General features: G+C 51.8%; 1 protein-coding gene across 1 annotated transcript; it reads left to right on the forward strand.

The window, feature by feature from the left end:
• The first annotated feature begins 207 nt into the window (after positions 1-207).
• Positions 208-22,853, forward strand: Snx8 (sorting nexin 8). The gene is made up of 11 exons (XM_051162113.1): positions 208-260; positions 1,539-1,821; positions 4,556-4,673; positions 6,145-6,266; positions 9,470-9,550; positions 9,789-9,949; positions 10,855-10,987; positions 16,973-17,041; positions 18,503-18,649; positions 19,044-19,193; positions 22,616-22,853. The coding sequence occupies exons 1-11, from the start codon at positions 208-210 to the stop codon at positions 22,727-22,729; spliced, it is 1,431 nt and encodes a 476-aa protein (XP_051018070.1). The 3' UTR covers positions 22,730-22,853.
• The last annotated feature ends 637 nt before the right edge of the window (positions 22,854-23,490 follow it).

Raw genomic sequence — 23,490 nt, forward strand, 5'->3', positions numbered from 1 at the left:
GAGAGATGGCTCAGAGGTTAAGAGCACTGTTCGCTCTTCCAGAGGACCTGAGTTAAATTCCCAGCAACCACATGGTGGCTCACTACCATCTATAATGTGATCTGATGCCCTCTCCCGGCATACAGGTGTAAATGCAGACAGAGCACACATACATAAAACAAATAAAGAAGAACATGTTAATCCTTTCAGAAAGCCCCTGGGTTGAGTATGGCGGTGCGTCCGTCTAAGGCCAGCGCCTGGGAGACTGATGCAGAGGGGATGTACCTCCTAGGTCCTCTTCACCTATGTGCAGCTTTAATGTCTGTAAGGGATTCATGACTCAAAAAACAAAAAGCAAAGCCAAACAGTTTTCATTATAGAGCCGGGGAGGTGACTCACTAGTACTTGCCATGCAAGAACCCGCAGAAAAGGCGAGGCTTGGTGATGTGGAGGAGGCTCCCTGGAGGCGGTGCCTCCTACTTTACCATCTGAGTTGAATTGATGAGTCCAGGTAAAGTAGGAGACCCCACCCAATCCAGCATGGAGTGGTCCTAGAACCCTGGCTGGGCCAGTGAGGGAATGAGGAAAGGATGGACACATAGCTACACATACCGGAGAGCTGGGGCGGGTGCGTCCTGCTCGCTGTCGGAGCAGCACCAAATACACCACTTGGAGCCTCAGCACAGCAGGAGGGTTGGCTACAAGGAGGTCTCTGTGGGAGAGCATCTCAGGTTGCCTTTGCCTGGGGAGAGGAAGTCGCAGTTGCTAGTTTTTGCACACGCTGGTGAGTGGTTCAGAAACATTTGTACCAGGAGAAGCTTTGCCATGCCTCTGAGTTCACCTTCCATGAGGAAGCTTTTGCCCGTGGGTCTGAGGCGACTGTATCCTTGACATGGCGGTGTCACCGATACACATTCACTCAGGTCTTCATCCACTTCTTACACATTCGCTCAGAGTGTCCTTGGCTCTCCCACGAGACCCTGTCTTAAGGAGGGGTGGGCAGGAGAGATGGCTCAGCAGTTAAGAGCATTGGCTGCTCTTCCAGAGGACCCAAGATTCAATTCCCCGCGTGACAGCTAAGAACGGTCTCTAACTCCACTTCCAGGCGGATCTAACACTCTCTTCTGGCTTCCATGGGCACTGCACAAAGCTGCTACACTTACATACATGAAAGCCAAACACACATACACATCTAAAAACAATGAGGGAGATGGCATGAAGAATAACACGGGAGGCTGGCACTTAGGCACAGGCAGGTTTACTGGTGCCATCGTGGTGGCGGTGGTGTCTTCCTGTTGCTGTGATTCGTGTTTTCCTGGTGGTAATGATGTGCAGCATCTTCCCAAGTACATTTTTGGAGGAGGAAGGTCTTTATAGATTGTGTCTGTTGTTATAGCATTCCCCCCCCCCCCCCCCCCCCGCTACCTGCACTGTAATAGTTCTCCAAGACCTTACCCATTCACACACATGAAACTCCTTGGTAGGGATTCTTCTGGGTGCTGTAGCCTGGGGAAGGGGGTGGGTCTGCTGTGGCTGTGTGTCTCTGTGGCTGTGGCCAGAGTCCATGTGCTGAGTCAGCACAGGGTATGTGCCGGGAGGCCCCACTCCCTGAACAGCTGGCTTTACCTGTCATCTCCCGTGTCTCCCTCAGGCCCACAAACATCCCAGGTCACCGAGTGGCGGGACCTGGATCCCAGGCGAATGCAGATGCCTCAGGGGAACCCGCTGCTGCTGTCCTACACCCTGCAGGAGCTGCTGGCCAGGGACACGGTGCAGGTGGAGCTCATCCCTGAGAAGAAGGGACTGTTCCTCAAGCATGTGGAATACGAGGTTTCCAGCCAGGTACCTGGGGTGTGGTGTGCTGTAGGGGAGAGCCACAGACCAGCCTGGGGCTGGGGGCCGGGAGACGGCGTGCCCTGGTACGTAATGGGGTAGGTAAGCTGGCCAGCCAACTTCTGGATACCTGTGCACCTGTAGCTGCTCCTGATTCAGTCAGGTCTCTAGCGGGTCCGTTTTTTTTTTTTTTTTTTTTTTACTTTAACCTTTTTTTCTTTTTTGAACCATAATATCTTTCTGCCTGTCTGTTTCTTTTTCTTAGACAAGATCTTTAAATTAAATTTTTCTTTTTGAGATAGGGTTTCTCAGTGTAGCCGTGGCTGTCCTGGACTTGCTTTGTAGACCAGGCTGGCCTCGAACTCACAGAGAGCCACCTGCCTCTGCCTCCTGAGTGCTGGGATTAAAGGTGTGTGCCACCACGCCCGGCTTGTAGGCATCTTCTTATTTTTTATATTTATTTATTTATTTGCAATAGGGTCTCACTGGTTATCCCAGGCTGGCTTTGAACTCTCAGAGATCTGCCTTCCTCTGCTTCTCAAATACTGGGATTAAAGACATGGGCCACCGTGCCCAGCTACAATCTTTGTGTCTCCAGAGTGTATACCTGCAGTGCCTTTGCCCCAGTCCTGGTTTGCAACACTGTGGTCTCCTGATGATCAGGACATCAGCCTAGTAGAATGTGGGTTCTAATCCTGTCTCCCATTTACAGGGGGGACCAGCTCATGCCCTTCACCCCTTTAGTGACATCACTTTCCTGCTGTCAGGCACCCAAGTGTCTGAGTTCGGGAAACATGGCTCTGTTGTGACAGGCTTGGTGCTCAGCATGTGGTGTTCCCACGGTACCAGCTATCTTGGCCATTTTGTGCCGCCTTTCTTTTTTTTTCCTCCAGTGTCTTACTCCAGTTAGGATGGAGTTAGGAGAGTTTTGCTGCCTGTCCTATGATAGAATAGTTCATGGCTAACACTGTTCTGTGGTCCTGTGTTGTCCTCAGTGTGTGAGGGACTTGCAGCCCACACCCTTCCGAGAAAGTACAGCCGTGGCTACACCAGGCTTAGTCTGAAAAGTAGTGAAGTCTTCATCTCGGGACAAAGGCCCAGTATGCAGGTGTCCTTCCCATCACTGCTGACCACCATATTCTTGCTTTTTTTTTTTTTTTTTTTTGCAGTCATGTAACTGAGGCTAGCCTGGAAGACCTTAGGTACCGCACACACACAGAGTCCTCTCTACCTTCCACGTGTCAGGACGATAGGAACGCTTCCTGCTTGGCACCCTGTGCTCTGCAAAGTCAGGACTCGGAGGGCTATCTGTGTGCTCCCCAGCAGTCCTGGAGCCTGTGTGCAGGGTTGAGCTGGCGAGCCGCCATCAGGGATGCCACAGGGACAGCCTGTCCACCTGCCACCCCGTAGAGGTGGTGAGGGCTTGGAGAGGGAGTCCTTGGCGCCTAGGCCTGGCAAACTACATGTGGGAAGTTTTGCTTGCCCCCAGCGAGCCCCGCCTCCTTGCCTTGTTCCCCCTTGCAGGCTGTTTTATGGTATTTCTTTTCTCTTCTTATCAGTATTTGTCTCTAATTCTCAACGCTGAGGTTTCAGATGTGTGTCACCACTACCAAACCCGGTCTTTACGTGGAAGCTGGAGATCTGAACTCGGGTCCTCATGCTTGTGTGTGTCTCCTTAGCCATCTCCTCAGCCTCAAGCTTTACTTTGTAAGAGCAGAGTGATACCCATGCATGTAGTGAAGAATTCTCATGATGCCAGAGGGTCTATCCAAACATCATCATTTGTATTTCCGTATAGAGTTCCAGAACTTTTACTTTTGACAAAAACTTGGGGAGAGAGGATGAAGAATTTGGTAGTGTTACCCCTGTGAGTTCTGTTGCATGACGAGAGAAGGCAAAGAGGTCTGTCAAAATGCCACGGTTGCAGGGCCTGATTGCGGAGGCATCGGCTTGCAGTGACTTGGTAGGAAAAGGCAGGAGAGTTGAACTTAAAAAGTCAGCTTGGGACCTGGGTGTGGTAGTGCATGCCTTTAATGCCAGCACTGGGGAGGCAGAGGCAGGTGGATTGCTATGAGTTCGAGGCCAACCTGGTCTGCGAAGCTGGTCTGGGAAAGAGAAACCCTGTCTCAAAAAACAAACAAAACAAAACAAAACAAAACAAAAGTCAGCTTGGGGTACAGTGTGAGTTCAAGGCAATCCTGGGCACCTTAGTTAGATCAGAACTCAAAAAGTAAAACAAGGGCTAGTGAGATGACCCTGTGGTAGAGCACCTGCCTAGAATCCCCCAGTGACGGGCCGGGGTGTGGCTCAGTGGTAGAGCACCTGCCTAGAATCCCCCAGTGAGGGGCTGGGGTGTGGCTCAGTGGTAGAGCACCTGCCTAGAATCCCCCAGTGAGGGGCTGGGGTGTGGTTCAGTGATAGAGCACCTGCCTAGAATCCCCCAGTGAGGGGCTAGGGTGTGGCTCAGTGGTAGAGCACCTGCCTAGAATCCCCCAGTGAGGGGCTGGGGTGTGGCTCAGTGGTAGAGCCCCTGCCTAGAATCCCCCAGTGAGGGGCTGGGGTGTGGCTCAGTGGTAGAGCACCTGCCTAGAATCCCCCAGTGAGGGGCTGGGGTGTGGCTTGGTGGTAGAGCACCTGCCTAGAATCCCCCAGTGAGGGGCTGGGGTGTGGCTTGGTGGTAGAGCCCCTGCCTAGAAGAAATGGTGTGGTTGCTAATGTCCTTGCCATCCATCCTGTTTCATAGCGCTTCAAGTCCTCCGTGTACAGACGCTACAATGACTTCGTGGTCTTCCATGAAGTGCTGCTTCATAAGTTCCCATACCGCATGGTGCCAGCCCTTCCGCCCAAGAGAGTGCTGGGAGGTAAGGAGGGTTCTGGGAGACCAAATAAAGTGGGAGCAAGCTGCCCTCCTGGGAGGCATGGCGCTGAGTGGGCCCATTGCAGCCCAGGATGCTGCTGCTTATGGTCTAAGAGAGGCTAGAAACAGAGCTGCAGTGCACCTGCAACTTGGCCGTTCTGGGGTCATAGCTGTGGCTTCACCCTGCTCTGGTAGAGGAAGGTGGCCAGCCTCAGTGCCTTCTGGCCGCAGTGTTGCCCCTGCAAGGTGCTTTGGGATGTGCATGGGATTACTAGTGTCAGGCCTGCTTCTCTATAGGGTACCAGATATCACAAGATCTTGCTTGTCAATCTCAAATGACCCCAGAACCCCAAGTCCAGGAAAGCCAAGGCTACACAGAGAAACTCTGTTTTGAAAAAAAAAAAAAAAGAAGAAGAAGAAAAGAAAAAAAAGAAAGTGAATGTGCATATCGGGGACCTTGGCTGGGATTATTTAGCTCTCCAGCTTCTGTCATCCTCAGTGTGGATATAAACCTATTTCCATCCTAGTCCCACCGGGTGGCTCAGCTTCTGATGATTGGCCCCCTTCCCAGCCCTCTGCGCCTCTGGGGCTGCTGAGTTCTTCCTCACTGACAAGGAATGTCTCATGCAGTGGGACTCCGAAGATGAGCTGTAAGGAAGGGACCCTTGCCTGCACCCAAGCTGGCTATGTCCAGTTAGAGCTTAGTGCCTGGAGGTTCAGCAAACACTGTCACCTGACTGAGCATTTCTGAGAGCTCAGCCTTCAAGGACACCTGAAGAGCTGGAGGTGGGGTGGGGTGGGTCTTATCTCACTGTAGTTTTCTGTTTTCTTATTTGGTTTGTCTGACACATGTGGCCCTGGCTGCCTTGGAACTTGCTGTTGAGTGTTGGGATTAAAAGCACGCGCCATAACACTTGACTTTTGGTATTTGTGTGAGAGGGCCTCACGCTCTAGCTCTGATAACCTGGAGCTCACTGAGATCACAGCCTCTCGTGTGCTTAAGCTAAAGGCCTGGACCACCGTCTGGACCACCGTCCCGAGCCTAATACTAGTAGACTTAAAGTTGTGAGAGGGGAGCACAGGGAAGTTGAGCTGCATTGTGAGCAGTAGGCTGTGTGTTTACGGCCAGGTGTGCTAGCCACGGCCTCCTAACTCGCCCTTTCACCGGTTCCTACTTGCTTTTGATAAGGTCTTGTTCTGTGGTCCAGCCTGGCCTCAACACACACTCTGTAGCTTAGGCTATACTCCATCTAGCTGTAGTCTTCTTTCCTCAGTGCCCCAAGTGCTAGGAACACAGATGTGTGTCACCACGCCCAGCCTCTCACTGTTCTCCATTGAAGCTGATAGTCCTGTCCACTCCTGCACCCATGTGTGCTTGGGGGGCTTGTAGTTGGAGCTCCGTTGCCCGCTGCGTTCTTAGCCTCTGGTGACTGGGGCCTCTGCTGGCTCCGTGGTAACCCTGTACTCTCTTCCAGCTGACAGGGAGTTCATCGAGGGCCGCCGGAGGGCCCTGAAGCGCTTCATCAACCTGGTGGCCCGGCACCCGCCCTTCTCAGAGGACGTGCTGCTTAAGCTCTTCCTCTCCTTCAGTGGCTCCGTAAGTGTGCCCCGCAGGCTCCCGTCCTGGGGGGAGTCCCGGGGGCCGAAACTCTTGCTGCAGTCTTTTCTTTCTATAAAACCTGGTCTAATACTCCGGCTGGCCTAGTTTGGGCTCACAGTAGAGGCAATCCTCCTGTCTCAGCTTCCCATGTGCTGGGAGCCCTTAAACCTGTGTTTCTCCTCCTGTCACCTTCCCTTGTTTGAATGTCCAGAGCATTTGAGATGGACATCATCATCTTTTTTTCCTTTCCTTTCCTTTTCTTTTCTTTAGACTAGTCAAGTGCAGTAGTGAGAAGGGAGAAAGGTGTAGAACAGTTCAATCTGTAACTGACGGTGAACAACAATCAATTGTGATAACTCACTTTTTCTTTCTCTTTTTTTTTTTTTTTTTTTTTTTGGCTTTTTGAGACAGGGTATCTCAGTGTAGCCTTGGCCATCCTGGACTCACTTTGTAGACCAGGCTGGCCTCGAACTCACAGTGATCCGCCTGCCTCTGCCTCCCGAGTGCTGGGATTAAAGACGTGCGCCACCACGCCCGGCTACTTCTTTTTTTTCTTTTTTTCTTTTTCTTTTCTTTTTTTGCTTTTTGAGACAGGGTTTCTCTGTGATAACCTTGGCTGTCCTGGGCTCGCTTTGTAGACAGAGCTGGCCTCAAACTCTGAGATCTGCCTACCTCTGCCTCCCGAGTGCTGGGATTAAAGGTGTGCGCCACCACAGCTGTGTGACATGGAGGCTTTGTGTACCTCTGGCCATGGTCCACTGGAGATAGAAGCTTGTCTTTTGTAGGGCTGTAGTTGAGTGTAGGGTCTGTGTTAGGTATCAGGGCCTGATCCTCTCTACATAGCACTGTTTCCAGGTATGAGCCCAAGGGCTTTTAACTGTATATGGAAGGTTCTGCCAGCCCTTCTTGGCAAGCAGGCTCTGTGATGGGTGGGCAGGACGGGAGGAAAACCTCTGTTTAAATGGGCACTTGGGGCCTTCCAAGCCTTGCCTAGCTTCAGGGCAGGGCAGAAGACATGGGGTAGTCAGGAGTCAGCACAGTTTGTTTTGTGAACGTGTGTGTGTGTGTGTGTGTGCGCGCGCGCGCGCGCGCTGTGTGTGTGGCCTATGTATATGTATTTGTATTTGTGTCTGTGTGTGCATACTGACTCTAGAGGAGGACGTCAGGTGTCCTGTTTATTTTTCTTCACCTTACTGTCTAGAGACAGGGTCTTTCAGTGGACCTGGAGCCAGGCTGGTAGGCAGCAAGCCCAGCCATCCTCCTGTCCCTACTTCTTACAATACTGGAGTTACAGGTACCAGTGGCCTTTTACATGGATGCTGAACTCACACCCTCATGCTTTAGCAGCAAACACTTATCCACTGAGCCATCGCCCAGCCCAGCCCAGCCCAGCCTTTGTACTTGATTTTACTTCCCCAAGGGCAGCTGGCCTGTTTGGGAAGGTACCAGGCTTTCACTAGGTGACACCCCTGGGTAGCTCTCCACCCACAATGGGTAGTGTCTGTGCTTATAGCCTTGCTTGTTTGTTTTTGTGGTGCTGCCTTCTGACCTTGAGCCTCATGTATGGCAGATACCTGCCAGCTCTCTAGTGAGACTCACCTAACCCTAGTGTGGCCTTCCAGCCTGGAGCACATTGCTGAATTCCAGAGCAGGGGTCGGGGTAGAGCCAGGAAGCCACCTGCCCTCCAGGTAGTCCAGGTAGAGGGCTAGGAAGTCAGGTGTGAAGGGTACGGCTCTCCTTATGGTGACAGGATGGTGTCATGTCTGTCTGTCCATGGATGGTGTGTGTCTGTAATGCCCCTGGTCCTCAGTTTCTTTTTTTTTGTAAAAGAGGATTAGAAATTATCTTTAAGCCAGGTGTGGTGGCATATGCCTTTAATCCTAGCACTTGGAAGGCAGAGGCAGGCAGATCTCTGTGAGTTCAAGGCCAGCTTGGTCTACAAAGTGAGTTTCAGGACAGCCAGGGCTGTACAGAAGAACTCTATCTCGATAAATACATAAATAAATAAAAGAAATGGTCTTTAAACTCCTCCACACAGGTTCGGCTGCCCACTGTGTATTTCTCTGTTTCCCAGGTAGCTGCCCACTTTGAAGGCATAGCGTTGCCATTTGAGGCCTCCACTTGGGGCCACATGTCAGAGCCTGGCCTGAGACTGAGTTCCCGTTACCTTTCCTTCCCCACCAGCCGTCCCTGAGGTCTATGGATCCCTAATCCCTAAGGTCTGTTCACAGGATGCAGTCTCTCCCCACCCGCTGCTGCTTGGAGTCTGAAGGGTCTCGTGCCCCTCATGGCCCGTGTCCATGCTGAGCCGCCTGCTGTATATGGAACCTCTGAGAGGGGCCTTACTGTGCTCTAGAGGCAGAGCACGGCTGTGCTGCTGTCCTGTAAGGCTTCTTCTTACAGCATAACCCTGAGGAGAGTCTGTAAGACAGCAAAGAGATTCTAGAATGCCGGTGGACCAGCAAATGCACACAAGCAAGTTCCTCTTCAGAAGGGACTGCATTTTTTCTTTTTATGGTTTTTTTGTTTCTTTCTTTCTTTCTTTTGGAGACAGGGACTGGAACTCTGAGTGATCCCTCTGCTTCAAGCTCCTGCGCTCTGGGATTGTGGACATGCACCATCACACCAACCACCTGAAGAAGCTTGCATTTGTCTGTCTCCCTCTGTTTTAATAGTGCGTGCGTGCGTGTACACATGCACATGCCTGTGGTGTCTATGTGTAGTGTGTGTGCAGGTGTGGATGCCTGTGTGCATGCACGCAGGCTGAAGGAGGACATTTGGAATCCTGCTCTGTCACTCCCTGCCTTACTCCTTTGAGACAGCGTCTCTCACTGCACCTGGAGTTATGCTGGCAGCCAGAAAGCTCCGCCATCCTGTCTCCATTCCCCAGGGCTGGGTTACAGGCATCTGAGGCGACACTGGGCTTCTTACGTGGGTTCTGGGGATTCTGAGTTAGGTCCTCACGCTTGAGTAGCAAGTGCTCTTACCCTGTAACCATCTCCCCAGCCTCACTTTCTTGAGATGGGGTCTGTTGTGTAGCCCAGCCTGGCCTGGAACTCTCCGTCGCCTGCTGTCGTCTCCCCAGGGCTGAGGTTACAGGCTTAGCTCTCCGTGGTGGCTGGACTCCTAATGAGTCACTTGCCTCAGCTGGGTGTCATTGCAGGCAGGGGAGGGTGAAGTTGTGTCTTTCTTCTTTCAGGATGTTCAGCACAAGCTCAAGGAGGCAGCCCAGTGCACGGGAGATGAATTCACGAACTGTAAGCTGGCTCCTAGGGCCAAGGTAGTTTTCTGATTTTGGGTATTCTTCCCTCTTAAGCAGAGGAACGGTAGTGCTAACTCTTGATGACCCTCACCATGCCTCTGTTGGGTGGCGGGGACCATGTCATCATCCTCCACCTGCCCTTGTTGGACCCCCTGGCAGCAGGGTTTGCCCTGTAGCAGATAAGCAGACAGGCTCCAGGATGTCCTCTCAGAGTAAGCAGAAGGCCACTGTCTCTTTTCTTTCCACCCTTTCCCAGGACTTCCTCCCAGCTGACATCCAGAATCAGTTTGCCATGAGCCGGGAGCTGATCCGGAATGTCTACAACAGCTTCTACAAGCTCCGAGACAGAGCCGAGCGGATCGCGTCCCGGGCCATTGACAACGCTGCTGATCTTCTCATTTTCGGGAAGGAGCTCAGGCATGTGGGGGCTGTAGGGACTGTGGCATGAGTGAGGTAGGGGGCGGGAGAGGGGGCAGGAGAAAGCAGCGTTTGCGGGGTTACGCAGAGCGCTGGGGTCCTTACACATACATCTCCCACAGTTGCTCATACAGTGCTCATCTTGGTACCTTTCACACTGCTGTGAGAAATACCTGACAGTAGCAACTTAAGGAAGGAAAGCGGGGTTTGTTTTGGCCCACAGTCTGAGAGTGCACAGTCCATCATGGCGGGAAGGCATGGCGGCAGGAGGCAGCTGCTCACATGGCATCCACAGTCGGAAGCAGAGAGAGATGAAAGAGGGGGCTCAGCATGGTGCTCCTTTTTATTCAGTCTTGGACCCCACACCAGGGAATGGCGCTGCCCTCCTCTGTGGGTCGTCTCACCTCAGTTAACCCAATCTAGAAACCTCCTCATAGACACGCATTCCCCATGTTGACAATATTAATCTGCACAAATGTTTTAAAAAAGAACTTGTTCAGCTGGGCATGGTGGTGCACACCTATAATCCCAGTACTCAGGAGGCAGAGGCAGGAGGATCTCTGTGAGTTCGAGGCCAGCCTGATCTACAAAGTGAGTCCTTGTCTCAAAAAAAATAAAAACAACAAAACTTGTTTGCCTTGTCAAGAGCAGCCACTGGCAGACCAAGTTTCCCTTATGGGCTATAGAAAGAACCCTGCTTCTGCAGCACCCAGGCCTGGGGGGCTTGGCAGGAGCAGTGATGTCGTCGGTCTAGAGTGGGGCCTGAGACTCTGCCTTCCTCACCTACTTCACACATACCCACTGAACCTCCCGAGGCTCTCAGACCCTCCCTGGAGCTTTGAGCCTCATGGGAACGCACTTCTAGGGAAGGGGCAGGCAGGTGAGTGTATGTTCTCTCCCTGCAGTGCTTTAGGCTCCGACACCACCCCTCTGCCCTCCTGGGCTGCCCTGCACCTCAGCACGTGGGGCTCTCTGAAGCAAGCGCTCAAGGGCCTGTCGGTGGAGTTCGCGCTGCTTGCAGACAAGGCTGCGCAGCAGGTGAGTGTCTTTCTTTTCCACAGGTCCCTTGTCCCAGAACACGCCGTGCAGCTGACCTCCCTTCTGTGAGCGGACACTGCCTGTGCCCATCTGTTCTGGGTGGCTCCCCCTGAGCCATTTATGCTTCTGAGAAGGCTGCTAGTGCCTGAAACAGATTTGAGTCCTTGTCCCCAGCCCTGGCATTGCTGAGGTTAAGTAGATCTGTCCTTGGCACTTGCAGTTTGCTTCTGGCTGGGCCACAGAGTTCCCATCGTGCCAGCTTGTGCTTGGCAAGCAGTGATTTAACCCAGCGGAATAATAACTAAGCACTCAGTACTCCAAGAGACTCTCAGAAGGTGCCGTGCTGTGTGTGCAGGAGCTGTGCTTATTGTTAAACTGATTATGTATTTGTTGTCCTGTGGGGTGAACCCAGGGCCTTCCTTGCATGTATCAGACAGGTGCTGTACCACTGAACCACACCTCAGCCCAACAGTTGAGCTGTTCTACAGGGTTCTACACTGAGTTGCCTCTTTTCCTTCCTTCCTTCCTCTTTTTGTCGTCATTGTTGTTGAGGTAAGGTCTCACTAGGTTTTTTAGCCTTGAATTTGTAATCCTCCTGCATCAGCCTCCTGAGTAGCTGGCACTACGTACGTGTCTGGGATGCCACTCCAGCTGTGGTTTTAAGTAAGTTGATATGCTTGCTGAAGCTTTGTTCCCTGCACAGGATGGAAGCATTTCAGTTGTGCGTCTTGAGTGATCCACCTGCTGGGGACTTGGGGGCTTTTCTTGCTAAAGGCTGGATGCTCAGGTGCCCATGAGGTTTCTGTGGAAGAATTTGACCGCTTTGCTTGTGTGGGAAGTCCCCAATTTTCTTCCTTTTCTGCTCCCAGAGCTGGTGTATTCCCTTTAGAAATGGGCCTATGTTCTTCTACTTGTGAGCAACGCATGTATGTTAGTTCATGTGTGTATAGGTCCATGAGGGGAACCAGGTATTGCAGTCAGGAGGCCAAAGATATGAAAAGGCAGGTAACCGAAATGCATAGATTATATAGGGATGAGCCTCTGGGGGAAGGGCAGCCCAGTCACTGGGCTAGGAATGTCAGGATTTGAGACATTGTGTTCACATGTGTCGGGGGCTGGAGAGATGGCTCAGAGCTTAAGGGCACTGTCGGCTCCTCCACAGGTCCCGAGTTCAATTCCTAGCAACCACATGGTGGCTTACAACCATCTATAATGTGATCTGATGGCCTCTTCTGGCCTGCAGGTGTATTCATAATAATAAATAAATCTTTAAAAAAAAAACTGTGTTCACATGTGTCTGGAGGTCAGGAGACAACTTCACAGGTCATTCTCAAGGATGGCACCCACCTCCTTCGAGACAGGGTTACTCATAGTCCTGGAGGCCACCAATTAAGCTAGACTAGCTGTCCATCAAGCCCCCGGGATGCTCATGTCTCCGGTGCCCTGCGCTGGAGTACAAGCCAGAACCACTGTGCCCTGAATTTTTATGTGAATGCTGAGGTTTGAACTTGAGTCTTCATCCTTGCAAGAGCAATGCTTCACACCACAACGTCTCTCCAACCGCGAATGTTTTAATTTAAAAAAAAAAAATCTTATGTATGTGTCTATATGTGTGCGTGCACATGTATGCAAGTGCTCAAAGAAGCCAGAAGAGGGTGTCAGATCCTCTGGAGCTGGAATTTCAGTAGGTTGTGAGCCACCTCATTGTAAGTCACCTTATGTAGGTGCTGGAACGGAGACCATGCCCTCTGCAAGAGCAGCAAGTGTTTTTGTCAATGAGCCATCTCTCCAGTCCTCCAGTTTTTTTAAAAAATATTTAATTTAATTTTAATTTATGTGTGTTGGTGTGAGGGTGTCAGATCTTGGAGTTACAGACAGTTGTGAGCTGCCATGTGGGTGCTGGGAATTGAACCCGGGTCCTTTGGAAGAGCAGGCAGTGCTCTTAACCACTGAGCCATCTCTCCAGCCCCCCAGTCCTCCAGTTTTTAACTTTCCACTTATTTATTGTATGAGAGGTGTGCGTGTGTGTCACAGTGCGCATGTGGAGGTCAGAGGCCAACTATAGGAGTTGGCTCTCTCTTCCTACCACACAGGTCAGTCTGAGACTTGGTGGTAAGTGTCTTCGCCTCCTCGCCAGCTCTCTTACTCACTGTTAGTTTATTCCTTCCCACTCTAAGTGTCCCTTTTCTTTTTAAAAAGATTTATTTATTTATTGTTTTATACAATATTCTGCCCGCATGTGTGCTTGCCTGCCAGAAGAGGGCACCAGATCTCACTGTAGATGGTTGTGAGCCACCATGTGGTTGCTGGGAATTGAACTCAGGACCTTTGGAAGAACAGCTCTTAACCTCTGAGCCATCTCTCCAGCCCTTAACTGTCCCTTTTCAAGGTAGGGAGGGCCAAGACTTGAGGTGTCAGGGCTTGGGCAGGGTCTGTGCTTTGTAATTTGTGTGCCATGACTTCGCTGTAGTAACTTTGGTCCTTGGACCCCAGTTTCCCCAATGGTTAGATATGAGGGTCAAGCTAGATCATAAGCACAACTTCAATGCTTTTTACTTTTTTGTTTGTGTGCGTGTGCATGGGTGTACATGGTGCATGTGTGGGGTTCAGACGACAACTTTGGAGAGCTGCCTCTCCTTCCCCCTTGTTGAAGCAGGGTGGTCACCTCAGAGCTTCCAGGTGCTTTTCTGTTTCTGCAGCTTCCCACTGAGCATAGAGAGCTGTGAAGCTGCTTGTCATAGAGACCGGTCAGGTCTCTCTGTAGTCAGTGGGAAGCCTCAGGCCATGGGCTGGGGTTTTGCAGATCACAGGTCGGCTATCTCTGTAGGTTCCCAGGGCCTTCCTGATTCAGCCGCCTGTGCCTCCATCTTGGAGCTGGTGCTTCCCGAGCTCTGGATGGGGGAGGATTAGCTTGAGGCTCTGCCCAGCCCTGTGCTTCTTTGACATTTTCGAGTTCCCTATTGAAACAACTTAGAGGGGGGCATGTGCTGCTTCCTGAATATTCCTCCACTCCTTATGTTGAAGTTAATGAAATTTTGTTTTGTTTAGTTTGGGGGTGCCATCTTAGACTTTTGGGGGGTGAGTTCTCACTTAGTTCCTGAAGCTGGCTTGCCTTGGCCCCCTGAGTGCTGGGATTGCAGGTATGTGCCAGCATGGCCAGTGTGGTGTGTGTGTATGTGTGCATAGGACCGAAGAGGGTGGCAGAAGTCTTAATTCATCCTGCACTGTTCCCTTGAAACGGGGTCTCTCACTGGGCATGGTGGCGCACACCTTTAATCCCAGCACTTGGGAGGCAGAGGCAGGTGGATTGCTGTGAGTTCGAGGCCAGCATGATCTACAAAGCGAGTCCAGGACTGCCAAGGCTACACAGAGAAACCCTGTCTCGAAAAACAACAACAACAACAACAAAAAAAAAAAAAAAAAAAGAAAGAAAGAAAGAAAAAAAAAGAAAGAAAAGAAAAAGAAAAGGAAACAGGGTGTCTCACTAAACCTGGAGTGAGGCAGGTGGCCAACAAGCCCCTCCTGTCTCTGCGTCACAGCATATGGTTACAGTTATGCACGTGGCTATGCCCAGCTGTATATGAGCAATGGGATTTGAACCCAGGTCCTTATGCTTGTCTAGAAAGTATTCTTATCTTTTGAGCAGTCAACGAATGGCTCCAGCCCCTCTGCTGTGCCTTTTTAAAAGACATGTGCTTGGATGGTCAGGGTCTCATGCACAGATGGGATGTGGTGGCCAGTGAGCCAGGGAGGAACAACCAGAATCCTGTTTCCTACTGTAGAGGGAAAAGCCCCAGCCTGTAAGCTAGGACAGGGAGACTGCGCCAGCTGCTGGTTCCCTTTCTTGTGCTTTTTTATTGTTGTCATTCCTGTGTGCATAGTGTATGCATGAGGGTACATTGGTGTGGAAGCTAGGTGTGTTATATCATGTATCTTTGTATGCTGCTCATCTTATCTTTTTTAGTTTTAAAAATTGATTTGTTTTATGTGTACGGATGTTTGGCCTGTATGTGTGTCTGTGAACCATGTGTGCCCACAGAGGCCTAAAGAGAGGGTATTGGATCTTAGGGGACTGAAGTTACAGTCAGTTGTGTGCTGCCATGTTGCTGCTGGGAATTGAACCCAAGCCATTTGGAAGAGCACACAGTGCTCTTAACTGTTGCACTATCTTTCCAGCCCCTCCATCTTTTTTCTTTTTTTCTTTTTCTTTTTTTTTTTTTTTTTTTTTTTGGTTTTTCAAGAGAGGGTTTTTTTTTTTTTTTTTTTTTGGTTTTTTTTTTTGGTTTTTCGAGACAGGGTTTTTTCTCTGTGTAGCCTTGGCCATCCTGGACTCACTTTGTAGACCAGGCTGGCCTCGAACTCACAGCGATCCGCCTGCCTCTGCCTCCCGAGTGCTGGGATTAAAGGCGTGCGCCACCACGCCCGGCTTCATCTTTTTTCTTTTTAAGATATTTATTTAGCCGGGCATGGCGGCTCATGTCTTTAGTCCCAGCACTCAGGGAGGCAGAGGCAGGCGGATCGCTGTGAGCTTGAGACCAGTTATTTGTTTGTTTGTTACTTTGCTTGAGACAGGGTCTCACTGTACATCCTTGGCTGACAGCGGTCTACCTGCCTCTGCTCTTGAATTTGCTACCATACCTGGCTCCCATCTTGTTTTTTGTTTTCTGTTTTCGTTTTTGTTTGTTTGTTTTTTTGAAGTAGAGCCTTCTCACTGAACCAGTTCAGCTAGACTAGATAGCGAACAAGCCCTCGAGCTCCTGGGTTTCCTCCTCCCAGCTCAGGGGTTACCTTAAGTGTGGCATCATGCCTGGCTTTATGTGAGTGCTGGGAATCCGAACTCAGGTCCTCACGTTTGTGTGGCAAGCACTTGCTGTCTGAGCCATCTCTCCAAGCTTCTCTTCTTAACTGGAAAGCCTTTGGCTCCCCAGTTAATTTCCTTGCTATTTAGTATCGGAACTGGCTGCAGGTGTGGGATTGAATGCCTGGGAGCCTCCTGATTAGTGGACTGAAGCTTCGGGGGAACATCCCAGAGTCCACTTGAGGTGGCCATATCCAGCTCAATCCAGTTCCTGCATTTCCGTGAAAATATCTTCATTTTCTGCCAGTCTTCCGCCGCCTCTTCCTACATGATTCTTCTTGCACATGTCAATGTATGGCTTCTGGGGTGAGCATCTCTCTCGGCTACAGCTGGAGTGCTAGGAGCCTCAGGCACTGTTGGCTGGGACACGTGTACACACTCGTGGGCAGAATGCACATGGCTGTCAGCGTGTCCTAGAGTGCTTTTACTGCATGTGTGTTGGAGGCCAGGCAGCATCTGGGCCATTGTTGCTCGTTCTTGTCCCCAGGGTGCTATGGTTGAGTTACGGCACTGGGCTTTTCTTTTTCATCAACAGATGCACTAACAGGGCTGTCTGTGTCTGTCTACTCGTCAGTTGTCATGTTGCCTATATATAAAGTCCTGAGCCTGTATCCTCGGTCCCATGCTCCCCTGCTTTGGCTTCCAGCGTGGCTCTTCCTTTATCCTGTGCTACCTGGAAGTACCAGACTGTCTGGGTTCACTACTCCACTCAGGCCTCTCCCATATCCTCTTTCCTGACCTCTTTCCCTGTTGTTTACGTGCCCCCCGCCCCCCAGCATCCTTTCGCCACCTTTGGACGCGCATAGCTTCAAAGAGAGGCTGTTAAGTGTTGGGCAGAGCTGCAGGGCCAGCATGAGGTGTGGCTCTGTGGTGCCTGTGAGACACTGCACATGGGGCGCCCAAAGGAGACCTGTCTGGAGTGGAGTCTGTGCCGCCCTGTCCCATACCCGCCAGGCTTGAGGGCATCTCTGCCTCGACCTCAGGGTTCTATGTGGGAAACTGAGTCCTCCTGAAGCCTGGGCTAGCGGCTCAGTGTGGAGAGCTGCAAGGTGATGGGTGGGGAGTGAGCTTGCCGGGGGTGCTGGGTCCTGGGTGCTGGGTGCTGGCTAACTCATGCTCGTTCCTAGGGTAAAAAGGAAGAGCACGATGTGGTGGAGAAGCTGAGCCTCTTCTTGGATCTGCTGCAGTCCTACAAAGTGAGTCTCCAACGTTTCTGTGTGACACGACCGCGGGGTGACTGTAGATACGTGTGAGGTGGAGGCTGGGCAGGGAAGGGACCGACCGTTGGGCGGTTTTGTTTGCTGTATAAAGTGTCTGTTCCCCGAGGTGAAGCACTACAGACCAAGAGGATCCCACCCACCTGCGTCCACTGGTGAGGTTAGGGTGGTTCACAGGTGGTACACCCTAAAGTATAGTCTCACTCCCCATTCAGTCTTCACCTCTTACTTAATCTTGGGGAGCTTCTATTTGTCTCCCCATCTCCATGAGTGAGTGTTAGCAGATCTGATCTCCTGAGGAGCTCATGTGAGTCATCATAGCTGCTCTGTTTCAAGATGGCGGTGGTCACATCTGACCAGGGGGAAAGTGTCTGCCTGCCTGCGGGTGCCCTGGGCTCAGGGCTCCTGCTAGCACCCCAGGACGCTCCCAAGTTGAAGTGGAGGTGTGTGGTAGAAACCAAGATGTGTGAGCATGTGTGGCTGTCAGGCTCTCTGTTGTAACTGGCTGGGGGCCTGGGCCTCCCTCACACAGGGGGCTTTGCTGCTCCTCATGGCTGAGGGTTCCAGGAAGCCAGGCTGAGCCTGCAGCTGAAGCGACTTTCAGAGTGTCCAGTGTCCATGATGGGTAGATTGCTTTGTGGAGCCGGAGACACCTTTACTTCTCAAGAGCTCCAGGGGCACTGGCCCAGAGCCTACAGGGAATGTTTTGGGAGAGTTTGCTTTGCTGACTGGGATGGTAGTACGTGGCTTCCGCTGTTGGGGGGCTTGTGTTTCCTGCTTGCATTACCATTCCTGGACTCCTGTTAGGCTCTGACTGGGGTTAGGGCCGTGCCAATTGATGCCAATATGTTTTCTTTCTTGGGCACACTGTCCTGCCATCAGTGTTAGAGGTTTGGGGCTGCCTCAGGACCCTGGACTATACAGATCCCTCCTTCAGGGCCTGGGGCAGTGCAGTTTGCCCATGCACAGACTCACCTGAGCCAGATAGGATCTGAATGGGGCTTGGCTCTGACCCAGAGTGTGAGAGTAACTGTCCTTCTTATTTTACTTTAATTTGTATGTCTGCGGGGTGCGCGTGTGCAGAGGTCAGAGGACAACTTGCAGGTGTCAGGTCTTGCTTTCCAACATGTGGGTCCTGGGAATCAAACTCAGGTCATCAGGCTTGGCAGCAAGTGCCTTTACCCACAAAGCCATCTTGCTCCCTCAATCCCCACCCTCACCCCAGCCCCAGCCCCAGCCTGGACTCTTTCTGAAGAGGAAAAGCTAGTCCTCCTCAGGGTCCTGATTGCGTACTGCCAGTCAGCAGGAGCCCTCGTCCTGGCTGCTTCTGCTCTCCCATTGGCGTACGTTTCCCTTTTGGATGGGAGGTGAGGGCTGTGTGAAGGTCTCAGATCCCTCAGGGTTTGCTGCAGAAGACTGAGCATGCCTCTCTCCCTGCAGGACCTGTGTGAGCGGCACGAGAAGGGCGTGCTTCACAAGCACCAGCGGGCACTGCACAAGTACGGCCTGATGAAGAGGCAGATGATGAGCGCCGCGCATGGCCGAGAGCCCGAGTCCGTGGAGCAGCTGGAGTCACGGATCGTGGAGGTGAGCAGCAGGCAGGCATCAGGAAGCAGCTGTGGGTTGCAGGTGGTGCGGCATCTGGACTCGCTCCGTCACCTGGCTCCTGCTGGTTAGCTGGGATTGTTGTGGCTGTGCACGTCAGGGCCGGGGTGTGGTAGAAGTGGGAGCTGTCCCAGGGTGCTCTGTGGCTGTGTGCCTGGGCTCGCGTTTCCTTGGTGTTCACTCCTGTGGACGTGAGGACAGGGTCCAGCGCCTGGGCCCAAAGCAGATGCTCGGTCCCACATCTGAGTGCCCTGTGTACAGATCGGTCCCACATCTGAGTGCCCTGTGTACAGATCGGTCCCACATCTGAGGGCCCTGTGTACAGATCGGTCCCACATCTGAGGGCCCTGTGTACAGATTGGCTCTCTACTTGCAGCAGGAGACCGTGATCCAGACGATGGAGCTCCGAAACTACTTCTCCCTATACTGCCTGCACCAGGAGACTCAGCTCGTCCATGTCTACCTGCCTCTCACCTCGCACATCCTGGGGGCCTTCGTGAACTCCCAGATCCAAGGGCACAAGGAGGTGAGCGCCCCCCCCCCCCCATCCCCGTCGTCACTGATGCCATCCTGTCTTCAGTTGCCTGGCCTTTAGCCTGCACCAGTGACCTCGAGATTGGAGTTGATACCCAGTGGCCTGACCCTAGTTCTTCCAACCTCTTGTGTGGCCAGAATGGTGGCACCAAAGATTTGTGAGCGGGACTGGAAAGATGTCAGGAAGTTCGTTCTTTTAGAAGAGCTCTGGGAGCCGGGAAAAGCATGTAGAATCTCTGAGCCCTACAGCTGAGGGAACAGGTGGTGGGAGTTAGGCTGCCTGGGAACACTTTGCACCGCAGAGGACTTTCCTGGAAGCTCCTTGTCAGCTGCCTCTAGGTGTAGCTGATTGAGTGATGGGGAGCTGAGAGCCCCTGGATGCTTACCCTCTGCCTGAAGTCCTGAAACCTCAGCTCCTGTCTTCCACTCTTGTTCACTTTCCCCAGTGGTGACCGAGGCAGCACTTTGAAGATGGTGCCTGTCTAGCTTCTTTGTTGTGTGGTTTTTTTGGGGTCGGGGGAAGGGGATTTCAAACCAATGCCCCCAAACTGGGGTGATAACAGTCCAATTAATGATTGAGGTTCATTGTGATGAGTAAAATTAGCTCTTTGGGGTTTACTTACTGAGTAAGTGGTGGATGTTTACAGAGAGCTGCACTTCCGTCCTAAGTTACCAACTCCCCAGCCACTAAGACCCTATTTTAAACCTTTAAAAATTACTCAGGCTTGCTGGGCAGTGGTGGCACACGCCTTTAATCCCAGCACTCGGGAGGCAGAGGCAGGTGGATCTCTGTGAGTTCGAGGCCAGCCTGGTCTACAAAGCAAATCCAGGACAGCCAAGACTACACAGAAAGACCCTATCTTGAAAAACAAAAAAACCAAAAACAAACAAAAAAAAATTATTGAGGCTGGGCGTGGTGGCACACACCTTTAATCCCAGCACTTGGGAGGCAGAGGCAGGCAGATCTCAGTGAGTTCGAGGCCAGCCTGTTCTACAAAGCCAGTCCAGGACAGCCAGGGCTACACAGAGAAAGAAACCCTGTCTCAAAAAAAAGTTATTCATAGTTTATGTGTATGCATGAGATTATGTATATCACATGTGTGAAGGGACCCATAGGGGCCAGAAGAGGGTGTCAGATCCCCTGGAACTGCAGTTACATCTGGTTATGAGCCACCTGATGTGGGTCCTGGTAACCAAACTCCAGTGTTCTGCAAGAGCAGCAACTGCTCATAACTTCTGAGCCATCTCTCCAGTGCCTCCTGCCAGCTTCTGAGACAGGAGGATCTCACTATGTAGCTAGACCCAGCTGGCTTTGAAGGCATGTACCACCACAGCCAAGAGCCCTTTTCTACCTTTGTTGTTGTTTTTACTATTGTATGCACGTGTTGTGTGTATAGATGTTTGCATGGGCACATACATGTGTGCAAGAGCAAATATTTGTGCATGTGTGTGGAGGTCACGGGTTGATGTGGGTAGTCTTTCTGCGTCGGTCCCTGCTTTATATATTGAGGCAGAGTTGCAGTTCTCTGAACCCAGAGTTCACTGATTCTGCTAGGCTAACTAGCCAGGTGGCTCAGGTGGCTTCTGTTTCCTTTTGTGGGCTGCCACACCTACTTGATGTTTACTTGGGTGCTGGGCTTCTGAGCGCCAGACTTCTGATATACATAGCGTCACTTTACCCGCTGTGCCATCCCCTCAGCCCTCTGAAGTGTTTACTTTACACGGCTCCGAGTTTACAGTGGAATCTGGCTTCAGAGCACTAACGCCAAAGCAGCAGAAGTGACCACTGGCTCAGACAACATCCGATACATTCAGAGCCCGTGGCAGTTGTGCATCTGCCCTGTGCTGTCAGGATTCTGCTGGCCAAGAAAATGCTATCCAGCCTTGAGAGGGTCAGCCTGGCATATGACTAACCGGTGGCTTGCTGCGAGATGAGCGACTCTGCTTAGAATTTGGAGGGCTCATCTGATCACATCTGCTTTTCTAGCCTATGTAGGTGGGTCCCCCACGTCCTGCCCACAAACACACACCTATCTTCCCTAGCTGGACTCCTTTGGTTTTTCTAAGTGACTCTGGGGCTCCTGCTGGCTATGGGAGCCTCATCATCATTTTGGTATCCTGCCTCAGCCTCCTCAGTGCTGCGATGCTAATCACGTGCTACACACCTGACTTCTGTGCTGCTGAGTGTCACGGTTATAGACAGATACAGCCATCCCTGCCTGGCAGCATCTGTCTGGGCTCTGTGACGGGTAATGGGCAGAAGCTGGGCTCATTGCAGCTGGTCCCTCCCACCAGGGAACACTCAGAGGTAGGCCAGGGGGCACTAGCTTGTGCTTTTGGAGGGATACATGGTGGCTGGACTGTCTATGTTGGGTGAGAAGTCACAGTGGCTCAAGGCAGAAATTCTGTTCTGCTAGAGTTCCTGGTACTTGACCTACTCAGTAGCTTTCACAGCAACCAGGCCAGTAGACTGCTCAGTGGGTAGAGAGCTTGCCTGGTATGCACAGAGCCTAGGATTCCATCCCCAGTACCACATGTGCCAGCTATAGTGGTGCCCATCTATAATCCTGGTATTCAGGAGATGGGCATGGGAAGATTAGGAGTTCAGGGTCATCCTGTATTATATAGCAGTTATTAAATTTCTTTTTATTTTTTGTATGGGGTGCTGAGGATCAAACTTGGGGTCTCATGCATGTTTGTTTATTTTGTTCTCATGCATGTTTATTAAGCTAACCCTTTTTTTTCTTTCTCTTTCTCTCTCTCTCTCTTTTTGTTTTTTGTTTTTGTGAGACAGAGTCTCTGTGTTAGCCTTGACTGTCCTGGACATTCTTTGTAGACCAGGTTGGCCTCGAACTCACAGCGATCCACCTGCCTCTGCCTCCTAAGTGCTGGGATTAAAGGTGTGCACCATCACGCCTGGCCCCCCTCTTCTTTTTTAAAATTTATTTATATATTATGTATACGGTATTCTGCCTGAATGTACACTTGCAGGCCAGAAGAGGGCACCAGATCTCACTGTAGATGATAGGAGCCACCATGTGGTTGCTGGGAATTGAACTCAGGATCTTTGGAAGAACAGCCAGTGCTCTTAACCTCTGAGCCATCTCTGCAGCCCAAGCTAACTCTTAACTATGAACTATATCCCAGCCCTGTTTTTGATTTTTAGGGCTATGTATCCCAGGCTAGCCTAGAACTTGCAATCCCCTGTCTTTGCCTCTGGAAGGTGGGCCAACATTGAGAGAATAGGGGTGATTTGCCTCCCCTTTCAGAAGCTCTGGTTGTGGAGCCTGGTGTATGAGGGAGTGTGATGTGAGTGCCGTCCTGTTCATGCTACCAGATGACAAAGAATAGGAACCGGCCTGTCGTGGAGCAGGTTGTGGCCGCCCACCTCACCTCCCCTTCTTCCTCTTGCAGATGAGCAAGGTATGGAATGACCTGAAGCCGAAGCTGAGCTGCCTCTTTGTTGGACCTCACAGCGTGTTGACGCCACCGCGCTCCCCGCAGGAGGACGGCGTGTGTTCCCACTAGTGGCACGGCCCGCAACAGAGCTCCCTGTGGCCTCACTAAAACCTCTTTGCAAACAGTGTGTCCCTGGCTGATTCCCTCCAGGCAGCAGCCGTGGCCCTGAGCTGCCTGTGGGCTGTGCTGGTGGTCTTTGAGGGTGCTTTGGAATGGATTGCGCCCTACAGTGCTAAGGGCCTTTTGTGCATAGCAAGTGGTGTCTGGAGGAGTGTGAAGGGTCACTGAGTGCTGGGGGAGCCTAGGGGTCAACCTAGCAGCAGAGAAGTTGGAGGACAGGTCTGCCAGAACTGCCTGGCAAGGAGCTGGCCGATCACTGAGGGTGGCAGTGTGACTATCGGCTAGGGCCTGCAGACATTCTGGGAGTATTCCAGCCAGGCGGAGCTACGCGTGCAGCGGTTTGCTGCTGTGGAGGACATATTTCACTCCAGTGCTATCCATGGAGCCCTGGTCCAAGGCCTCTCGAGGTCCACAGTGGATGAGGGCTTAGGATACTTTTGTGGGTTGGGTTTTGGAGGGTGGGAGTGAGGAGGGATTGTGGAGGAACACTGAAGATGGGCATTCCTGTTGCGTGCCCAGGCTGTCTGGCAGCAGGTTCCACCTGGATGTGAGCGGTTTCCTACACTGGCCCCCTCTCCCGCCTCTGTGCTCTAGGGCCCCCGAGCCTGGCAATAGAGCCTGTCTTTTCTCACATAGTCACTCTCTGACTGGGCTGTGGGTGCCTGACTCCAAACTTGAGTTCCACTCTCTGGGTAGAGGAACCAAGAGTC

This window comes from Acomys russatus, chromosome 19 (assembly GCF_903995435.1).
Source record: "Acomys russatus chromosome 19, mAcoRus1.1, whole genome shotgun sequence".
Taxonomy (NCBI): Eukaryota; Metazoa; Chordata; class Mammalia; order Rodentia; family Muridae; genus Acomys; species Acomys russatus.

What these genes read in the sequence shown, in the direction of transcription:
- Snx8 (XM_051162113.1), top strand. Translation starts at nt 208, where the DNA reads ATGGCGGTGCGTCCGTCTAAGGCCAGCGCCTGGGAGACTGATGCAGAG. An exon ending in GAGACTGATGCAGAGGGGAT is followed by an intron (nt 261 to 1,538) that starts GTACCTCCTAGG and finishes GGCTGTGGCCAG; the next exon opens with AGTCCATGTGCTGAGTCAGC. An exon ending in AGATCCAAGGGCACAAGGAG is followed by an intron (nt 19,194 to 22,615) that starts GTGAGCGCCCCC and finishes TTCCTCTTGCAG; the next exon opens with ATGAGCAAGGTATGGAATGA.